The sequence below is a fragment of the Dermacentor albipictus genome, chromosome 2, assembly GCF_038994185.2.
Source record: "Dermacentor albipictus isolate Rhodes 1998 colony chromosome 2, USDA_Dalb.pri_finalv2, whole genome shotgun sequence".
NCBI classification, from domain to species: Eukaryota; Metazoa; Arthropoda; class Arachnida; order Ixodida; family Ixodidae; genus Dermacentor; species Dermacentor albipictus.
The window spans coordinates 141,090,641-141,106,766 of NC_091822.1; the positions used below are offsets into that span (position 1 = coordinate 141,090,641).

At 47.8% G+C, this 16,126-nt stretch overlaps 1 protein-coding gene across 5 annotated transcripts in view; it reads left to right on the plus strand.

Moving 5' to 3' along the window:
* Positions 1–16,126, plus strand: part of LOC139056115 (autism susceptibility gene 2 protein-like) — a 444,462-nt gene that overhangs the window by 414,738 nt on the left and 13,598 nt on the right. For 4 of the 5 annotated variants that reach the window (XM_070534006.1, XM_070534007.1, XM_070534010.1 and 1 more), the window contains 8 exons: positions 1,406–2,873; positions 3,662–3,987; positions 4,939–5,153; positions 6,917–6,970; positions 7,941–8,045; positions 10,279–10,308; positions 13,999–14,293; positions 15,584–15,655. In XM_070534006.1, coding sequence (XP_070390107.1) covers positions 1,406–2,873; positions 3,662–3,987; positions 4,939–5,153; positions 6,917–6,970; positions 7,941–8,045; positions 10,279–10,308; positions 13,999–14,293; positions 15,584–15,655 — 2,565 coding nt within the window. The remainder of the gene's footprint in view (positions 1–1,405; positions 2,874–3,661; positions 3,988–4,938; positions 5,154–6,916; positions 6,971–7,940; positions 8,046–10,278; positions 10,309–13,998; positions 14,294–15,583; positions 15,656–16,126) is intronic. The other variant, XM_070534008.1, reaches the window with a different exon arrangement.

Here is a 16,126-nt window from a genome sequence, read left to right on the forward strand (position 1 = left end):
CGACCACGTCGATAGATTAGTGTTGCAGCCTGCCGACGAGGAAGTTGCGTGTATAGATGGAGACCCCCGACGAGAACCGTTCTTGGTACGTCGCGGGTAAAGGAGGAAGGAACGCACAGGGTCGCGCCTCGAGAAGGGCCTCCCTAATCACTTTCGGTGAAGAAAAGGGGCAGGCGCAAACATGTAATCTTGCGCCTCCTTCTCGCGCGGCGGAGGCGATGACGGTGCGCGGAGCGCAAGGTTGCGCGTGATGAAGTGGGCGCCGCGGTCTCATTTTACGCGTCGACCGGCGGGCGAAGCCGCCCAAGGACTAGACGTCACCACTGCCGCCGTATACGTGCAGTGTGCCGCCGCAAATTACCGGCGAAGATGCGAGGCCGGAGGCGGTCGTTCGCGCCGCACCTCACCGTGTTACGACGACGTACCGTGGTGGACCCCACTAGCTCGCCTTGCCGCCCCTTTAGGTCCAGCGATGAGCGCTGTGCGGCAGTTCCTTGTTCCGGCTCGCGAAGGTTTCTCTCGCCGCGGGAGGTTTCTTTGTTATTACGCGCAGCTCGAAGCGTGTAATCGCCGTCCACCACGCGATGACCCCACTGCGGTGTCGCACCAACGTGTACACGCTGTTCCTTTGCTACATTGCGGCAACGTCTTGACCCTAAGAGGACATAACGACGCTTCTCCTGTCGGCGGCGCTCTGGCCGGCGGTGCCTCCTTAATGCGGCAACCGCGTTGTTTGCGCACGTCTTGGGTTGCCGTTGAGCGCGAGGAACGCGGCCGTGTCTCCGGATCCGGCCGTCGGTGTGAATGGGCTTAAGTGGTCTCCGCAATTACGGCGGTTCGCTCGCGCTGGCTTATCGTGGCAGCAACGCCATGGCCGTTCGCTTCGTTGCAGGGTCGTTCGCTTGCGCCGCCGGCGACAGGAGGGTCGGTTCGAGTCGGTTCGAGGCACTTCGTGTGTGGCCACGGTAGAGATAATGCGAGTAACGACCGGGTCTTGCGTCTGTAATTGGTCACATCCACTTGTACGGAATCGTTTTGCATTGGTAGCACTTCATAGGGTAGCACTGCAGGAACTCCGCGAGTACTGCAGCCTTGCTAGAGTGGAATTACATGGATAAGTTCCAACTTGGATTCAGTACCTTCGCCCCATCAAATTTCAAAGTTTTGGCTTTTGGTCTTTGTCGAATGGAGGTTAAGGTTAGGGTGATGGTGTCAATAAATTTAGTTGCAACCTGCATTAAACCTAGAGATAACGCTTTGAGTCCTCGGAAAGGAAGCAGGCGTCGCGTGGACGTGCAAGTGCAGAAGGCGCTCAGCCGCGTCGTTGTTCACCACTTTTCGTTCCTTACCCGAATGTCGCGTTGCCGACCCTGACGATGCCGTGCCTGCCCGTCTGTGTGTGCAGGGCCCCCGCAAGCGCCGAGCCTCGGCCAGGCGGCGGCCAGCCCGGCGTCCAGTGCGGCGACGACGACCACTACACCCGCCGGCGCGGCGGCGGCAGCGGCGGCACCAACCACTGCCGTGACCACTGCGAGCTGCACGCCGACGACCGCCACCACGACCAACGCTGCAGCCGCGCCGCCGTGCGTGCCGCCCAGCGCCCGCTCTAGTCCCCCCCTGGCACGGCGAGCACCGCCGTCGCCCGCAGCAGCCGCGTTGCTGCACAATGGGCCTTCGTGGCAACAGCAGCAGCAGCCGGCCGAACCGCAGCAGCAACCTCCCCAGCAGCAGCTTCCCCAGCAGCACCAGCAGCAGCAGCAGCAGCCCGCCACTGCCGCCGCGGCGCCCGTGACGCCCGCCGTGACGAGCGCTCCGTCGCCCGTGGTCAGCACGCCGACCACGACCAGCAGTAGCGCCACGTCTTGTGCGCCAGCCTTGGGTCTCGGCTCGAGCAGCACGACCACCACAACCAGCGCCAGTAACAGCAGTGTGAACGTGAGCGCCGTTAGCAGTAGCATCCACCAGCGACCCCGATTGGCACCGGGCAGCCCCGCGCCTTGCCGATTGCCGTCGGCCGAGCCGTCGCCCCCGCCGGCACCGAGCCTCGTATCTGAACTGCTGTCGCAGCCGCCCTACCTGCCGCCCGAAGCGCTCAATGGAAACCATTCGTCTTCATCTTCGAGCGTCGGTGGCTGTGCCTCGCTAGTGGGGCCGCGCGAGCACCACCTCTTCAGCAACAGCCGGACACCGACGACGCCCGCCACGACGCCACCCGTTGGCGCCACAGCGCACGCCGCGGCCGCGGCCTCGGTGGGCGGCGGTGCGGCGCCGCCTCCCCTGCGCAACGGCAGCGCGTTCGCCGGCCACGGCTCGTCGCCGTCGCCGCTGCTGGCGAGCCACCTGGTCCACAACCCGGGCACCGCCGGCAGCCGCGAGGGCAGCAGCGGCAGCGTGTCCAAGCCCGTGACGCCCGCGGCCGCTGCGCCCGCGCCGGGGCCCCTGTTCCCCTTCTCGCTGGTGCAGCCGCCGCCGCACAGCCGCGGCTCGCCGCACAGCAGCCGAGGTTCGCCGCAGAGTTCGTTCCTGGCCGCGCTGCCCACGCCGCCGCCGGCCACGGCCGCCCGCCCGGGCCTCGCGGTCACGCCCACGCGCGCCCCGACCCCGACGTCCAGCCTGGGAAGCTCGCATTCCAACAGCAGCCTGTCCAGCCTCAGCCAGTTGAGTCAGTCGCTGCAGGGCAAGGAGAGCGGCGGCGGCGGCAGCAGTAGTAGCAGCAGCGGCAGCGGCCGAGGGGGATCGCGCAACAATACGCCCTGCTCCCTGGCACCGCCACTGGGCTCTGTGCCGGAGAGGTCCAACCTGCCGCCGGGAATCTACTCCGGTGCATCTTCCAACAGCCTCACCAGCCTGGTCTTCTCCAAGCCCTGGGCTGGGTGAGCGTTCTTCGGTTCCCCAACAGCTCTTTCCATTTCGAGTCAATTGGCTTAACAGAAACGATTGTGCTACAAACATACTATCTCCCATATAAAGCCACAGCCACTGTGGCAAAGGCAAAAGTTTGCACATCCTGGTGGCAAGTGTTTGCCGGTAGCATTCACACTGCAAAAGCGATGATGCCAGCTGTGAGCATCTCGGCAAAGTAAAATTGAGATACATTAGGAGGTAAGTTCCTCCATTACATTTATTTGTCCAAGTCTCGTATGGTAGTTGGCTTTGGGTCTCCTATTTTGAGTGTCGCATGCAAATGTCAAAGACCTGCGGTAGATATCACAATTCTGTCACATCAGCATGATATCTTGGAAGAGACAGACACTACTCGCAAGACAATTTGCAGAATGATGTTAGCCAATTAATAAATTTAACAATTAACCTTGTATTGAATCACTATGGAGCACATGTTCCAGATGTGGAATTGACACCGAGCAGAGATGAAGTAATGTTCATTTTGCCAAAATCCTGCGCTTCGCACCAGTTTAAAAATTTTGCACCTTCAAAATTTGTGGTGAAGTGCATTGGTGTTTCATTCTATAACATGTACAAGGACTCCACTTTCCACAGTGCTGAATGTTAGTGGCAACATCTTTGCATTGCACCCCAGCTGTTGAGGATGTATTTCTCTGTGGAGTTTAATTGAGCATCTCCTCCTTGCTCCGTTGCACTAAGGCAGGAGTGAGGCTGCAGAGCACACAACATAGTCTGTGCTTCTTTGCACCATTCGCAGGTCCGGGCCCGGCTCCTACCCAGGAGTGCCGGTGACCAGCAACGGCCCTCCATCAGCACGAATGGGGACACCACCTGTGGCGGCGCACCGACCCACGCCCCCACTGCCTGTCAGCAGCAGCGGGCCCTCCCCCTCTTCCTCCTCCGCCGCCGCAGCCTCCTCAGCAGCGGCGGCAGCGGCAGCGGCTGCAGGCCTGGGGTTTCCTCCTCATCCAGGAATGTTCGCTCCCCCCATCGCACCACCAGGGGCTCCCCCACTTGCCTCCACTGCTTTGGGCTTGCCTGCTGGACCCACTGCCTTTGTGCCAGATGCGCCTCTGCTGCCAAGTAAGCCACGCTGCTTGTTAAGGGCCCTTGAGAGCGATATTAGGTTGTGCTGTGGTGGGAAATTGTGCTTCTGCAATAGCAAAATGTACATTCTTACCCTGAGAGGATGCTTAGTAAGGCAGGAAAGTCGCAATAATGAAAGACTCAACTGAATAACAATGACTAAATAAGTAACGAAGGCAATAACTAAAGAGGGTAATGCCACTCCGAGGTCCCCACACCAGCTTGTATTTAGGATATAGACTTAGTTTACTGTCTGTTGGGAAAGAATTCATTGCATTGTAAGGAAACCAAAGTCCTAGCCACCTTTCAGTGGCTGAAATGTGAGAAAAAGCCTTGATTTCCATGACCTCACACTATTGTACTTGCTCTGAGGTTTCAGCACAATCCAAGTTACATTCTTCTCAGTCAGCGGTTCCCACAGAGAGCTCTTTTGCAAAAAAGAAAGATTGTAAAATTAGCCTAATTGCCCCCCCCCCCCCCCCCTTCTTGAATGGATTTGTCATCTGCTGGAAATATCCACTAGAACCCCCCCCCCCCCAAAAAAAAAAGAAAAAAAGAATGCTGCAAAGTCAGAAAAGTAGTTATAAACAATTTTGACACTGATGACTTTGTAATGGCACTCTCTACTTGAGGACATGAAAGAAAGGAGCCGGGTAGAATGGTGACCCCAGAACCAAACCCTTGCTAGAGCATCATTGCAAAGCACTCTTCTGGCCTAACTTATGGGGTTACATCCATAATCGTGCGACCTTTCACTCATCAAGTGTCGACTTGTTTCTTGTGGTGATCTGCCGTTTGTTTGATGTGTTCAATGTGAGTGAGTTGTCGTTTCCCGACAACGTTGTCTGCACTTTAACCATCTCAACTTGATGGGCCAGCATGACAAGGCCTGTTCTAGCATTCGGGCAATGTTCTAACTACTTCCATCTGGTTCTTTGCCTGACCTAGACCAAGACCTGCTGCGACGAGAGTTGGACACGCGGTTCTTGGCATCTCAGGACCGGTCAATAGCGATTCCGCCGCCACCCTACATGCGCACTGAACTTCACCATCACCCAACGCAACCTGCCCAGCAGCAGCATCATCCTTTACACCCAGCACACAGCCCATTCCTGCCCCCTGCCCTCGCAGGGTCCCTAGTGCCGCAGCCATCACCTCACCTGGTCAGTGATAGTAGTGATGGCACGTCTGTGGTTTTACGAGCAGTAGGCACACGGGCATTAATTTGTTGTTTGTAGTGCAGTTTGTTTCCTCTTGTAACCTTGTTTCAGGTTGTACCTAAGCAATGCTTAGCCTTCAATATCCTTCTAAGAAATTGCGCTTATACTATCCAGTAATTTCGTGTTGTTGGGTGAGCTTGTTTGATTACATGGCAGCTTGACACCTGCCAACCATCTCAAACTTCTTTTTTTTTTTAGTTTATTTAGTTAAACTTGTTCTACTATTTTACTAATGTTGCATCATGTTTTACAAAATGTTAGGTGTTAAAAGATGAAGCAACACGATATTGGAAAATACAGACAGAATTGAAATTAAGAAGGTACCTGGAGTGCCCTCTTCGCAGCTGCCCGAGATACCACATGTCAGAGGGCAGCGAGGTAGCTGCTTTGGGCAACTTTCGTTCATAACGAGTTCCTAAAACAGGCCAAGTCTGCAACAGTGAAGTCAGTGAAACAGTCACTGTGATCTAAAGACACTTTGTTACTTGTCAATCTGTGCTGTTATAAGTTTGCTGCTTCATGTGTTCTACGTCTGAAGGTAAAATGTTATTAATGAAGTGTGTATATCTATTCCATAAAATGTGTGGGCTCAGAGCTAACACTAAAGCAATGTATGCCAGTCCCCCCCCTCCCGCCACCTCTCTTCCCCTGTTTCTTGTCTGTGGGATTTTTACAGATTTGATGCTTGACAGGTTGGCAGGTACGTAGCTTCAGCACAAACGTGATGAAAACATAAGACTCAGGATAGCGCGAAGTTATGTTGTCATCATCCTAATGTTTTCATCTACGTCGCGCAAAAGCTATCATGTCGAGCATCGCGTCATGTTTGGTGGCATTACCGTGAAACAGCTAGGTTCTCCTGTTTTAACAGGAGCACGAACAATGACTCGCAGACATCTCATCTAATGAAATTTGGACTGCATTTTACTTCTACTCGTGTTGTACTTGTACAACTCTCTGATCACTGTGTGTGTTCACTCTCATGGTAGTGTCCAAGTGCGATCAGAAACGACTATCATGTTGGTTACCCGTCACAACGCTGTCACAAGCAAGGATTATAGTTATGTCCGCTGTTTTCAAAGTTGATGTTATGGAACCATACTGTAATTCAAGGCAGAAAAAGAACCCTCACTGTCCAGAAGGCACTTGCGAAGGGGCAAGTGACATGCCTCAGTGTTTTAGTGGCAATATTCTTAGAAATATAGAAAATAATAAACAATAAATGTGCAGTTATGTCACTTCCATTGTCAACTTATGTTTCATTCATTTCTAATATTTCGATTGTGGTTTGTTCAACTTTTTTTTTTTTCTCTCTGTAAGCGCTTACGTTTTGATCGATGACATTGTAGTGCTTACTAAATAACTTCTTTTAAAACCTCATGTCATATTTGTTCCCCTCCTCTCCCCCGAAGAAGGCTCTGGTGTTACGATCAACTTTCTAATGACAGCGATTACGTCTCAATGGAAGAAAACTTGAAAACTCGCATTGTACTGAGATTCCAGTGCCCATTGTGTAGATGAAATGGAAATCACATGGTGGATAGTGAAGGAGAGCCTTCCGGTGTCATTTTCCTTGTGGTCCAGATACAACTTCAGAGCATAAATACGTAATCAATTGATATTAGTTGGCTCCCTTGCTTTGGGCTAGATGAAGTTTTCTTGCTGAGAGCATGTTTCTAACACTTTTTCCTTTTTCTTGTTTTCAGTATGACAAGTTCCATCCAAAGCTGGACTCTCCATTTTATTCAAGAAGTGCCGCAGTAAGTTTGCTTACTTCACACACAGATTATTTTAATGTTACCTTACTTTGTGTACAGGCTCCTACATTACATTGTGAGCTTAACATTGAAACTTGTTGCAACATTAGTGTGTGTCTATATTTCTGTGTTACCTTGACAGCTTTTATGTTACCTGACTTAAATTTAAGCACAAAAAATTACGATAAAGCCACACCGAGGCATAGATGGACACTAAACGCAAACCACCAACTGTTTATTTTCTTCTAAGAACAATTTCATGTACACGTGCCTACACTGTGTGCGCAACAACGCATTCTTGAGCCTACTGATGCCATTGATTGTCACGCATCAAGACAATCTTTTTTTTTTTTGCTCGCAATTATGAAAGGTACACTGACACATGTGCCATGAGACACGACGCTTATTGGCATAAGCTTTGATGACTTCTGCTTTTTTTCTTTGGTTGTTGACACGTGAACTATCTCCGTCCTGTCAAAAATTGGTTTGCGCTTGCATATAGCTCAGTGCGCCATGAGATGGCCTGGCGTTGACAGCAGACCATAGTTGTATAGGTGTTTGCGCAGCTTGTCGTCTATACACTGCCCAGTTTGTCCAACGCAGATGGCACGGCATGACAATGTTATGCTGTACGCCACGTTCCTCGCAGATTAAACAAATCTTGAGGCATGTTGTGTCTCCCATGGGTCAGGTTTGTTCTTGCTATTCAAAGCATGCGGGACAGAACATGCCATGCATTGCTGCTGCTGTTGCTGCTTTCATAGTAGGGTGTGTTTGCTTCGTGTCTTTGTAAATGGGTAAATTTCATGGAACGTGGTGTGCAACGTGCCCTTGTATCAACCACAGTGGATGATAACAATGAAATTCTACGATTAATTTTGTAACAGTACATTGAAAGTATAGAATTCAGCTGGTAAAGCACACTGTTAACATTATTGTTTGATTTTCTCTCTCTCTCCTTTTACAATTTTAGTTGGGGTTGTCCGGTTACACTGGTCTGTCTCCACTTCTCAACCCAAGCATGGCCACTGGAACCCCATTCGTATCACCTGCCCATCTTGCTGCATTTCAGCCAAAAGTAAGAATGCTTGGTCCATCATCCTACACAAAAAGTTCTGTTGACATTTGCCTTATCATTGCCGTTCCTCATGCTTTTAGTCCCTGTGATCGAGATTTTAAAATTAAATTGATGTCATTTGTTCCCAGTTACATGTTGCTATGTATTGGGCAAATTTGTAGTGCTCCGGCTTTATGGAGATGACCAATAAGACCGGTACTTTTCTTTTGCATGCAGACATGATGCGCACATGTACACGCCTAATGTACAACAATGCTTGCCCAAAGCAATTCATAATTAAGCATTTCATTGTATAAGGCACTTCAGCACAGAGCTTTTTGAATAGAGTTAATGAGTTTTGGGACATATGAAGTCCATCTCTTTCGAACTTGTGCCTGTTGTTGGCAGGGAAACGTTCCTGATTAAAGGGAAGAAAGTGTACCGGGCTGTGTAATGTTTTGAGTGCTGCCTTTGTTGAGCCATTCAACTTTAAATGTGTACTGTTGAGACTCATTTGGCTTCAGCTTCCTTTGGAGGTCACCATATTGCTCTCAGAATGGTGCATGCTTTGCTGCTGCTGTTGATGCTTTCGCTGCTTTCATAGTAGGGTGTGTGTTTGCTTTGCGTCCTTGTAAACTCTATAGCCGTAGCGCTAGCAAGCATTGTTCCCGTTTTGTTTTACGCCTTGCATGTGGTTGTCTTTATGTTTTGAACAAATGTAAGTCTTCACACACACTTTTTTAAACAACAAGCTCTTTATCTAGACAGTCATAGAATGCTGATTAACCCCTCCCATGTTTTGGATAAGCTTAGCTTGTCTTGCCAGTTTGCACTTACCCATGCGTTGTAGTGTTCCAACGTGAAGTTTGCTATCTCTACCGTGCACGATGATAACAGCAGTTTAAAAAAAAAAGAAAGAAAAAAAATCTGGAGTGTTCCGTGCCAAAGCCACAATCTGATTAGAGATTAATCTAGATTAGATTAGACCTAGCGGAGGACTTCGCATTAATTTTGACCACGTGAGACTTCGTATCTTGAGAGTCATGCGCAATGCGGACAAAGTGCGCCCAGTGCTGGTAGCTTCATATGCGCTATGCTTCTGACATTTAGTTCTCATTGAAGCGAGAGACAGCTTGAAGGTCAATTTGCTCGCTGCTGCTGCTGCACTTGTTTTCCTTAATTCGCTGTCACAATCTATATTTCTCCTTTTGGGCTAAACTGCAACTTGTTTTGCTAGTTTTTACTTTAAACATTTGTTGCTCACTATTTACATTAAAGTTGTTAGACATTGTGACGAAAGTTTCGGAAGTGGGGCGTTTCAAATATTACAGACTTTGGATAAAACGGACATTTATTGTCGGCTTATCAGGGTCCGTTGTAACGAGAGTCAAGTGTAATGTCATAACCAAGGCCCTGCGGTGAAAGCTTTTCTAATTTTGCAAAGCACTGGGAGTGTATGCAGACTACTACTCAGGATAGAGTGGTGTGCTGGCTCGCCGGATAAGGCAGTCACATCTTATGTCCTGCTGATTTAAGCTTCATGGAGGAGCACGTAGGCGGCGACGGAAGCTTATTCCTAATCCTGGCAGTAACCATACAGCGTCAGTGTCCATGCCTTTTTGCATTGCCAGCAATACTGCAAGCTCTCAGTGTAGTAGTGGGCCCATCAAGCCTTTTTCCAGCAGCAGACATGCTCAGCAGACGACATCCGCAGACGACACGCTGGTGCACATAGGTGATACTCATTTCACACATTCACCACTGGATTTCACGATGTTGGCACAGTGTGACATGCCAATGGCCAATGTTCATTTTTGCTTACAAGTTGTTTTCGTACAGCGTGCACACGTATAATGTTTACAGCTAGAAAAGAAACAAAAGAGGGGGAGCATGTTTCAAAGGCTCAAGTGGTGGAAAAGAGTGCACATCGCGTCATCAGGACATTAGTTGGCAAGCGCATTGCGAGATAGGCTAGTCAGCACCCCCTGTTAATCATCCTTCTTAGTGTGAACCACACTAGCTGAAGCTGTAAGACTACTTCAGTAAATCAACTTCGTACTTCAGCTGCTTTAGGGTGCCCTTAATACAGCTTGGTTACAAAGTCTTCGAAATACCTTTTGGCCAAAGAAAACAAAGCATGGGAGGTGTTAAATGGTTTCACTTTTCTCAGCACAGAACAGTGTGTGTGTCCCTCTGCTTTTGTGTTCCTGCTTTTATGGGGACACGCATGAATTGGTGTGCTCTGCTGTTTCAGATGAACCCCCTTGTGAAGAACAAGAACATGGTAATTCTAAATCTTCATCCCTCTCTCATCCACTTTACCAGTTGCTGTCATTGCCCCGAGTCAGTCACTTGTTTGGTGAAGTTCCTACATCTACCATAGCAGTGGGCTGATGAAATTTGTAGCCAAGCATGTACCATCCTTGCTGTTATACTATATACCGTGTTAACATATTTGGCATCATTCTGCAGACTAACTTATACGGTCATGTACCACTAAAAGCAGTATCAGTGAAACTGCACAGAAAGGTGTGCCTTCTCATTGTTCAGTGAAAGCTTATTACGGCAGCAAGCAGCTATCAAGAGAAAAACGTGGCGATTTCATTCGACACCTTGTAATGCTGTAATAGTCCAGGATGCTAGATTAAACAACCCTCTTTCCTTTTACGTTTTGCCCCCCCCCCCCCCCCCCCCTAGTCAAAGTACATGACCTGGTACAAACATCATTATTCTCATCACTTATTAGCTTCCCAACCACATTGTCTACACTGCTGTCAGCAACAGTGAAACTGAGCAAATAAAAAAATACTTCACCAAACGAGGTATTGACTGGGCAAACCAGTATCGAGGCTACTCTTGACTGATAAAATCGGGAGCCACAGCGCTCGTCGTCCTGTCTCCGAGTTGCGGTGAGCAATAGGCTTGGAAAGGTGGCTCACTGTGCAACTCTGTGTTGACAGGGCGTGAGCCGGTTTGGTCCACATTTTTTCAGTCAAGGTTAGTTTTTCCTGGCCATCAAGGAATGAAAGAGGGGTTCTGATGTTGATGCTGTTTCACTTGGTGCGCAAAGGTTCATCTATCAAACGCACACAAGTCCCTTAGCATCTTGACCCACTCATTTCGCATAATGCACCACTTTTGTTTCTTTTTTTAGCTGCAACTTATAGAAAGGTTCCAGTACAATCTCTTTCTTAAATAACTTTTGGTTACCTTACATTGTCATGGGAAATTTTTATACAGTGCTCAAAGCTCATTATGGTGGATGCTTGTTCTATAAGAAATTTTGGTGTGGTATTTCTTATGGGCAGTACAAGCATTGCAGCCTTGTACCATTAATGACCATCAATTATTCAGCATGGTGAGGTGAATTCAATGATCTGAAGAGCCGTCATTGAAGGGGACATCAAGCTAATCATTTGTAATGTTACCTTGGTATAGTGTAACAACTTTGGTGTGTACCTCACAGCCACGAAGGCCATTTTATATAGCTAAAAATTATTTCTCTGATTTTGGTAGTCTGTATACAAAATTCACAAAATACCATTCATAACATTTTTTTTAAGAGTAGTTTCTATTTGTGACCACTTTGGTTTCTTAGTGGCACATTAATTTAGGTAATTGCAGCAGCAGTTGCCTCTTGTTTCTACATAAGTAGGTCATGATTGGGCATGAACCAAATTGTTGGAAACCTTTCAGTCAACAAATTTCCTACAGAAAAAAACAAGAAGGTAAGATTATATTTGCAGGGATGCCAATTGGGCTTGACTAGAGGCCTATAGCATTTACAAGGGCCTCTGTCATGACTGCTGATGATTTAGAAATAGTGCGAAGCTTGCCCATTCTATCTTTCCTTCGCAAATGTTGGAGGTTTACACTATTGTGGCTGATACTCTGTTGGAATGCAATTATTGAAACCATACTGCCTTCATTTCTTTGCATTGAATTGGGAAAATTGGTTCACTATCACAGCTTGGCATTTGTTAAAACCGAGGGGCCAGGTTTGCTATAATGAACTTGAGACCATGATTGATATGAGGTTGCGGCATGTTGTCTGTATTTTGGCAGTGTATTGAAAGTGAGGGGGGGATATGATATCTGGAAGAAGCTCCGAATCAGGCAGATTCACACAACGGATGAAACTTGCCATTCATTCTGCCGGCTGAGTGCGATGTTGTTCAGTGGCATTGAATCCTGCTGCCGGAAAGTTTTTTACTAGCCACGATGGCTCAATGGCTGCGGCATATTGTATAGCAAGGGGTCACGTCTTGATCATAGCGTCCGCACATCAGTGGGGTTAAGTACACTTGTGCACTTTGATTTAGGTGCGCATTAAAGAACCCCAGGCAATCAAAATGAATCGTGAGTGTTGGGCTACGTCTCTCATAACCCTAGTCATAACTTGGGGGCATTATACTCCATGAATCAATAGATCAATCAAGTAGCGGTCCATAGTTCCCTTGTTTGTTGCGCAATTCAGCACCACTTAGCAATATTGCACGTGCGCTGTGATATTGATAGCCAGTTCAGTCCATTGTCCAAATGCATGTGTGTACTACTTTTACAAGGGTATCTATAGGAGAAAAAGCAATGCTACATGGAACCTTCTACGTGCCAAATTTTTTGTCTAAGTTCTGGTCAGCAAATAAAGCAAAGCTTCTTTTCCTTCCTTGTTTTTGTTAAATGCACTTATTTGTTGCTAACTGCATGTTACCTGTCTGCTGCCGTGTGCTTGTGGTTTGAAGTGCCTGGCTTGTCGTCGTATGTAGCAACTGATTTGAGCAGATCCCTTTTGCTTTTCTACCAAAGCTATGCTGACAGTGTCTGGAGTATCGAAATATCGGGCGAAAGCTAATTTCGATGGCATAGAGACTCACAAGAGTAAGTACATTGTGAGCCTCCACTCACTTCTCTAAAGAGCAGGCAGAACCCGCAGCTTCTACTTTTACAAGTGCTTGATGTGCTTGATTTTTAAAAATTATTTCTGGCAATTGTGCAGTGCACTATAACATCAAGCTTGCATGCAGCTTTCCTGCAAGCGCAGTGGGAAAGAATTGTGGACAACGTATTACGCAATGCTGAAAGTGATACAAGGAAAACTTTGCCAACATTCTTTACCACTTCTGTAGTTGCGTTAGCTCTGTCTGCTAGGAGCATTCTGTGTGAAAGACCATAATGCAGTAGCTAGCATATCTGACAACTCCATGACCACATCAACTGGTCAGGGAGATAATTTTTATGGCAGTCTTTCATTGCGGTTGTTAAGAGGTGAGGGAAAGTCTAGATGTGAGTGAAGTGTTGGTTACCTTAATTTGTCGGCTCAGGTTAGGGACCTTACAGTAAAATTTGTATGCACCGGACCTTGCTTTTCGTAATCAGTTTTCTGATAGAGTACGCTGGCAACCAGACATGGGCTGCATGCTTGTGCTGGAGTTGGTTGGTATCACTTGGTTGCTGTAACGGTATATTATTTGTATTGTCGGAACTGCGCAGTGCTGCAAACTTGTGGAAGAAACTCTTAATGGCAGACACGTAGCTACACTACAGGGGCCGTATTTTGAAACGTTCCACTTCGGCGATACTATCGCCTTGGCGGTAGCTCATCCAATTTTGCTAACACAGCCAATCAGCGCGTGCCTGATGGTGAACCATCGCCGAGGTGATAGTATTGCCGAAGTGGATCGTTTCAGAATACAGCGCCAGGCCCCTGAAGCATGTCCGAGCTTTCACTAAATCTTAGTTGTCTAACCTGGAATGCTCTATTTCAAGGGACAAAGCTGTACACCAAGCTGACAATACCACAAATACCTTATCACCTCTCTTTTTTGTGCGTTTCTTCTCCAGTATTGTGATTTAAGACGGTGTGCTCTAACTGGCATATCTCTTCAATAATGAAGCAGCAACAGCAAAAAGTTACTGTAACTCGAAACCTGTCTTCTCACTCATTTTACTGGCTTGCATCTGTCTGGTCGCACAGAAGTCCGGTCGGTGGTGCGCCATGCATGTCCGCATTGCCTGGGAGATCTACAACCACCAGCAGAAACAGCAGCAGCAGCAACAGCAGCAGTCATCCTCAGAGCCTGCCTCTCACAAAAGTGGCCCCTCCACTGTTGGGCCTGGTGCGTCAGCGCCGTCCGGCCCCCCTCCCTCCTCTGCCTCTCTGTCTGCCAAAGGTGACCTTCTGAGGGCGCAGAATCATCACCTGTACTCGTCTCTGCCAAGGCCGCACGACCTCAGTGCCTTTCCATCGGCATTGCTGGGGCCAGGCGGAGGTAAATTAGCTTTTGCCTGTTTTTTTCAGTAAGCAGCTGTCCTTCCCCCACTTGGCACCTATGCGCCCCTCAGCACACCAAATCGATCTGCACAAGGCAATTGTAAAACTGAAACTAGATTTAAAAAAGCGATGCTGGCTTGCACATAGAGAAGGGCAAGTGCAAAACCACAGTACTGGAAAAAGAGCTGAAGGCAAGGATATGCGGTACAGCTGGGCAAGTCTTTAATGGTCTCACGGGAGCACTCGTCTACACATTTGGCAGGGGTTTTGTCTGGGGAACTATGTCAAAGCGAATGGATTAGACTAGCTGACGATTCTTGTGCAAGGGGACGCTGCGCACACACGCGCTTCAGCTTGTTAATTTCGCAAGGGCACTCTGTGACATAGTGCTGACTGTGGTGTTTCGTTGACGCTCCCGTGAGATTATTAAAAACTTGGGGAGCTGTACAACCCTTGCCCATTCGTCATGGAATGTAGCAGTCATAAAGAAGAAGCAAGAATAAAAAAGTGATCCTGGCACAAATATTTGTCGTCACTGGCACTCTTTAAAATATGCAGTGTAGTGCGTATGGGGAGCCAAAACCAAAAAGTACACGAAATGCATTCCCAGTGCAGTTACAGTGTGGCATCACCCGGCATTGCAGCAAACGTTTTATGCTGCGTAGTAACTGCACCGTATTACCAGGCAATATGTGTTTTGGGTCGTCACCAACTGTAAAACATTCCGGTTGGTCTTATAATTTGGTTCTCATTGTTGCTGTATGAGAAATGAATACATTGACACCAAGCAACACTGTGTCAGGAGTGTGCTCTTTGTGGTTGCCACCAGAGAGTCTAGGGTTCAATGAAAAAAGCTCTCCTGGTTAGAAAGAGCAAGCTTTCATTGATTCATATCTAGTTACAGTTGTACAGCATATTTTCTGGCAAGACCACGCTTTAGTAGACAGTGATGTTAAGCCAAACTTTGGTTTATGATACGAAACTGAACCAGTCGAGCGCTTGCACAGTCAATTTTGATTAACTGTCTGTGAAGAAGAAATCACATTTTAAATCAAAAGCCTCTTGATGACTCCACATATGTGTGGGAGTACGCACAAGGAGAATTGTTTCTCTCCACATTGGCGAAAACATTGAAGTATTCATGTTTTTTTGAACAGCTCATCAATAAAATTGAGCTTTTAATGCGTTACTGTCTCCGCTGCTTTCTCTGTTACAGTTAGGTAGACTGTTTTCAAACCATGTTTTCTGTACAGATTGCACTCATAAAACCTGAAAAACATGTTTGCAGCTGGCCACCCTAGGGCACCCTTCGAAGCGTCACCTCATGGCAATTTTCTCGCACCTAGCCCCGGTCACATAGGTGAGTGTGTTGTTTTGTGATGTTCCTTTGTAAGGCAGCCACTATTTCAACTGCTGCTTACAAACATATTCAAGAATACTTAAACCTTCAAACAGTGCAGGCCAATTGGCTGAATATAATTTAAGATCTGTTAGTTTGAAAATTTTGTTTGATTTTAATCTCTGAAATGTTACTTCAGTGTTTTCAATACATACAAGCAAGGTCCGAGCACGTCAGTCTTATTGAGTTCAGAAGTATGCAATTCATCCAGAAAAGGCCATTGAAGAAAATATTCATATGGCAGGCGTAGTTAAAGCCTGCCAACACCTCACGTGTGCAGGTTTGTGTTAATATTGTGCCACATAGTAGTCGCTCGAGTGATGGCAGCTCTGGCTTCTTTTGCTTTCGATGTGCAGAATTATTTGAATCGATACCCAGTTTCTTCTCGCATATATCCAGCTGGGTAGCAGAGCCCATTCACAGCCTCAAAAA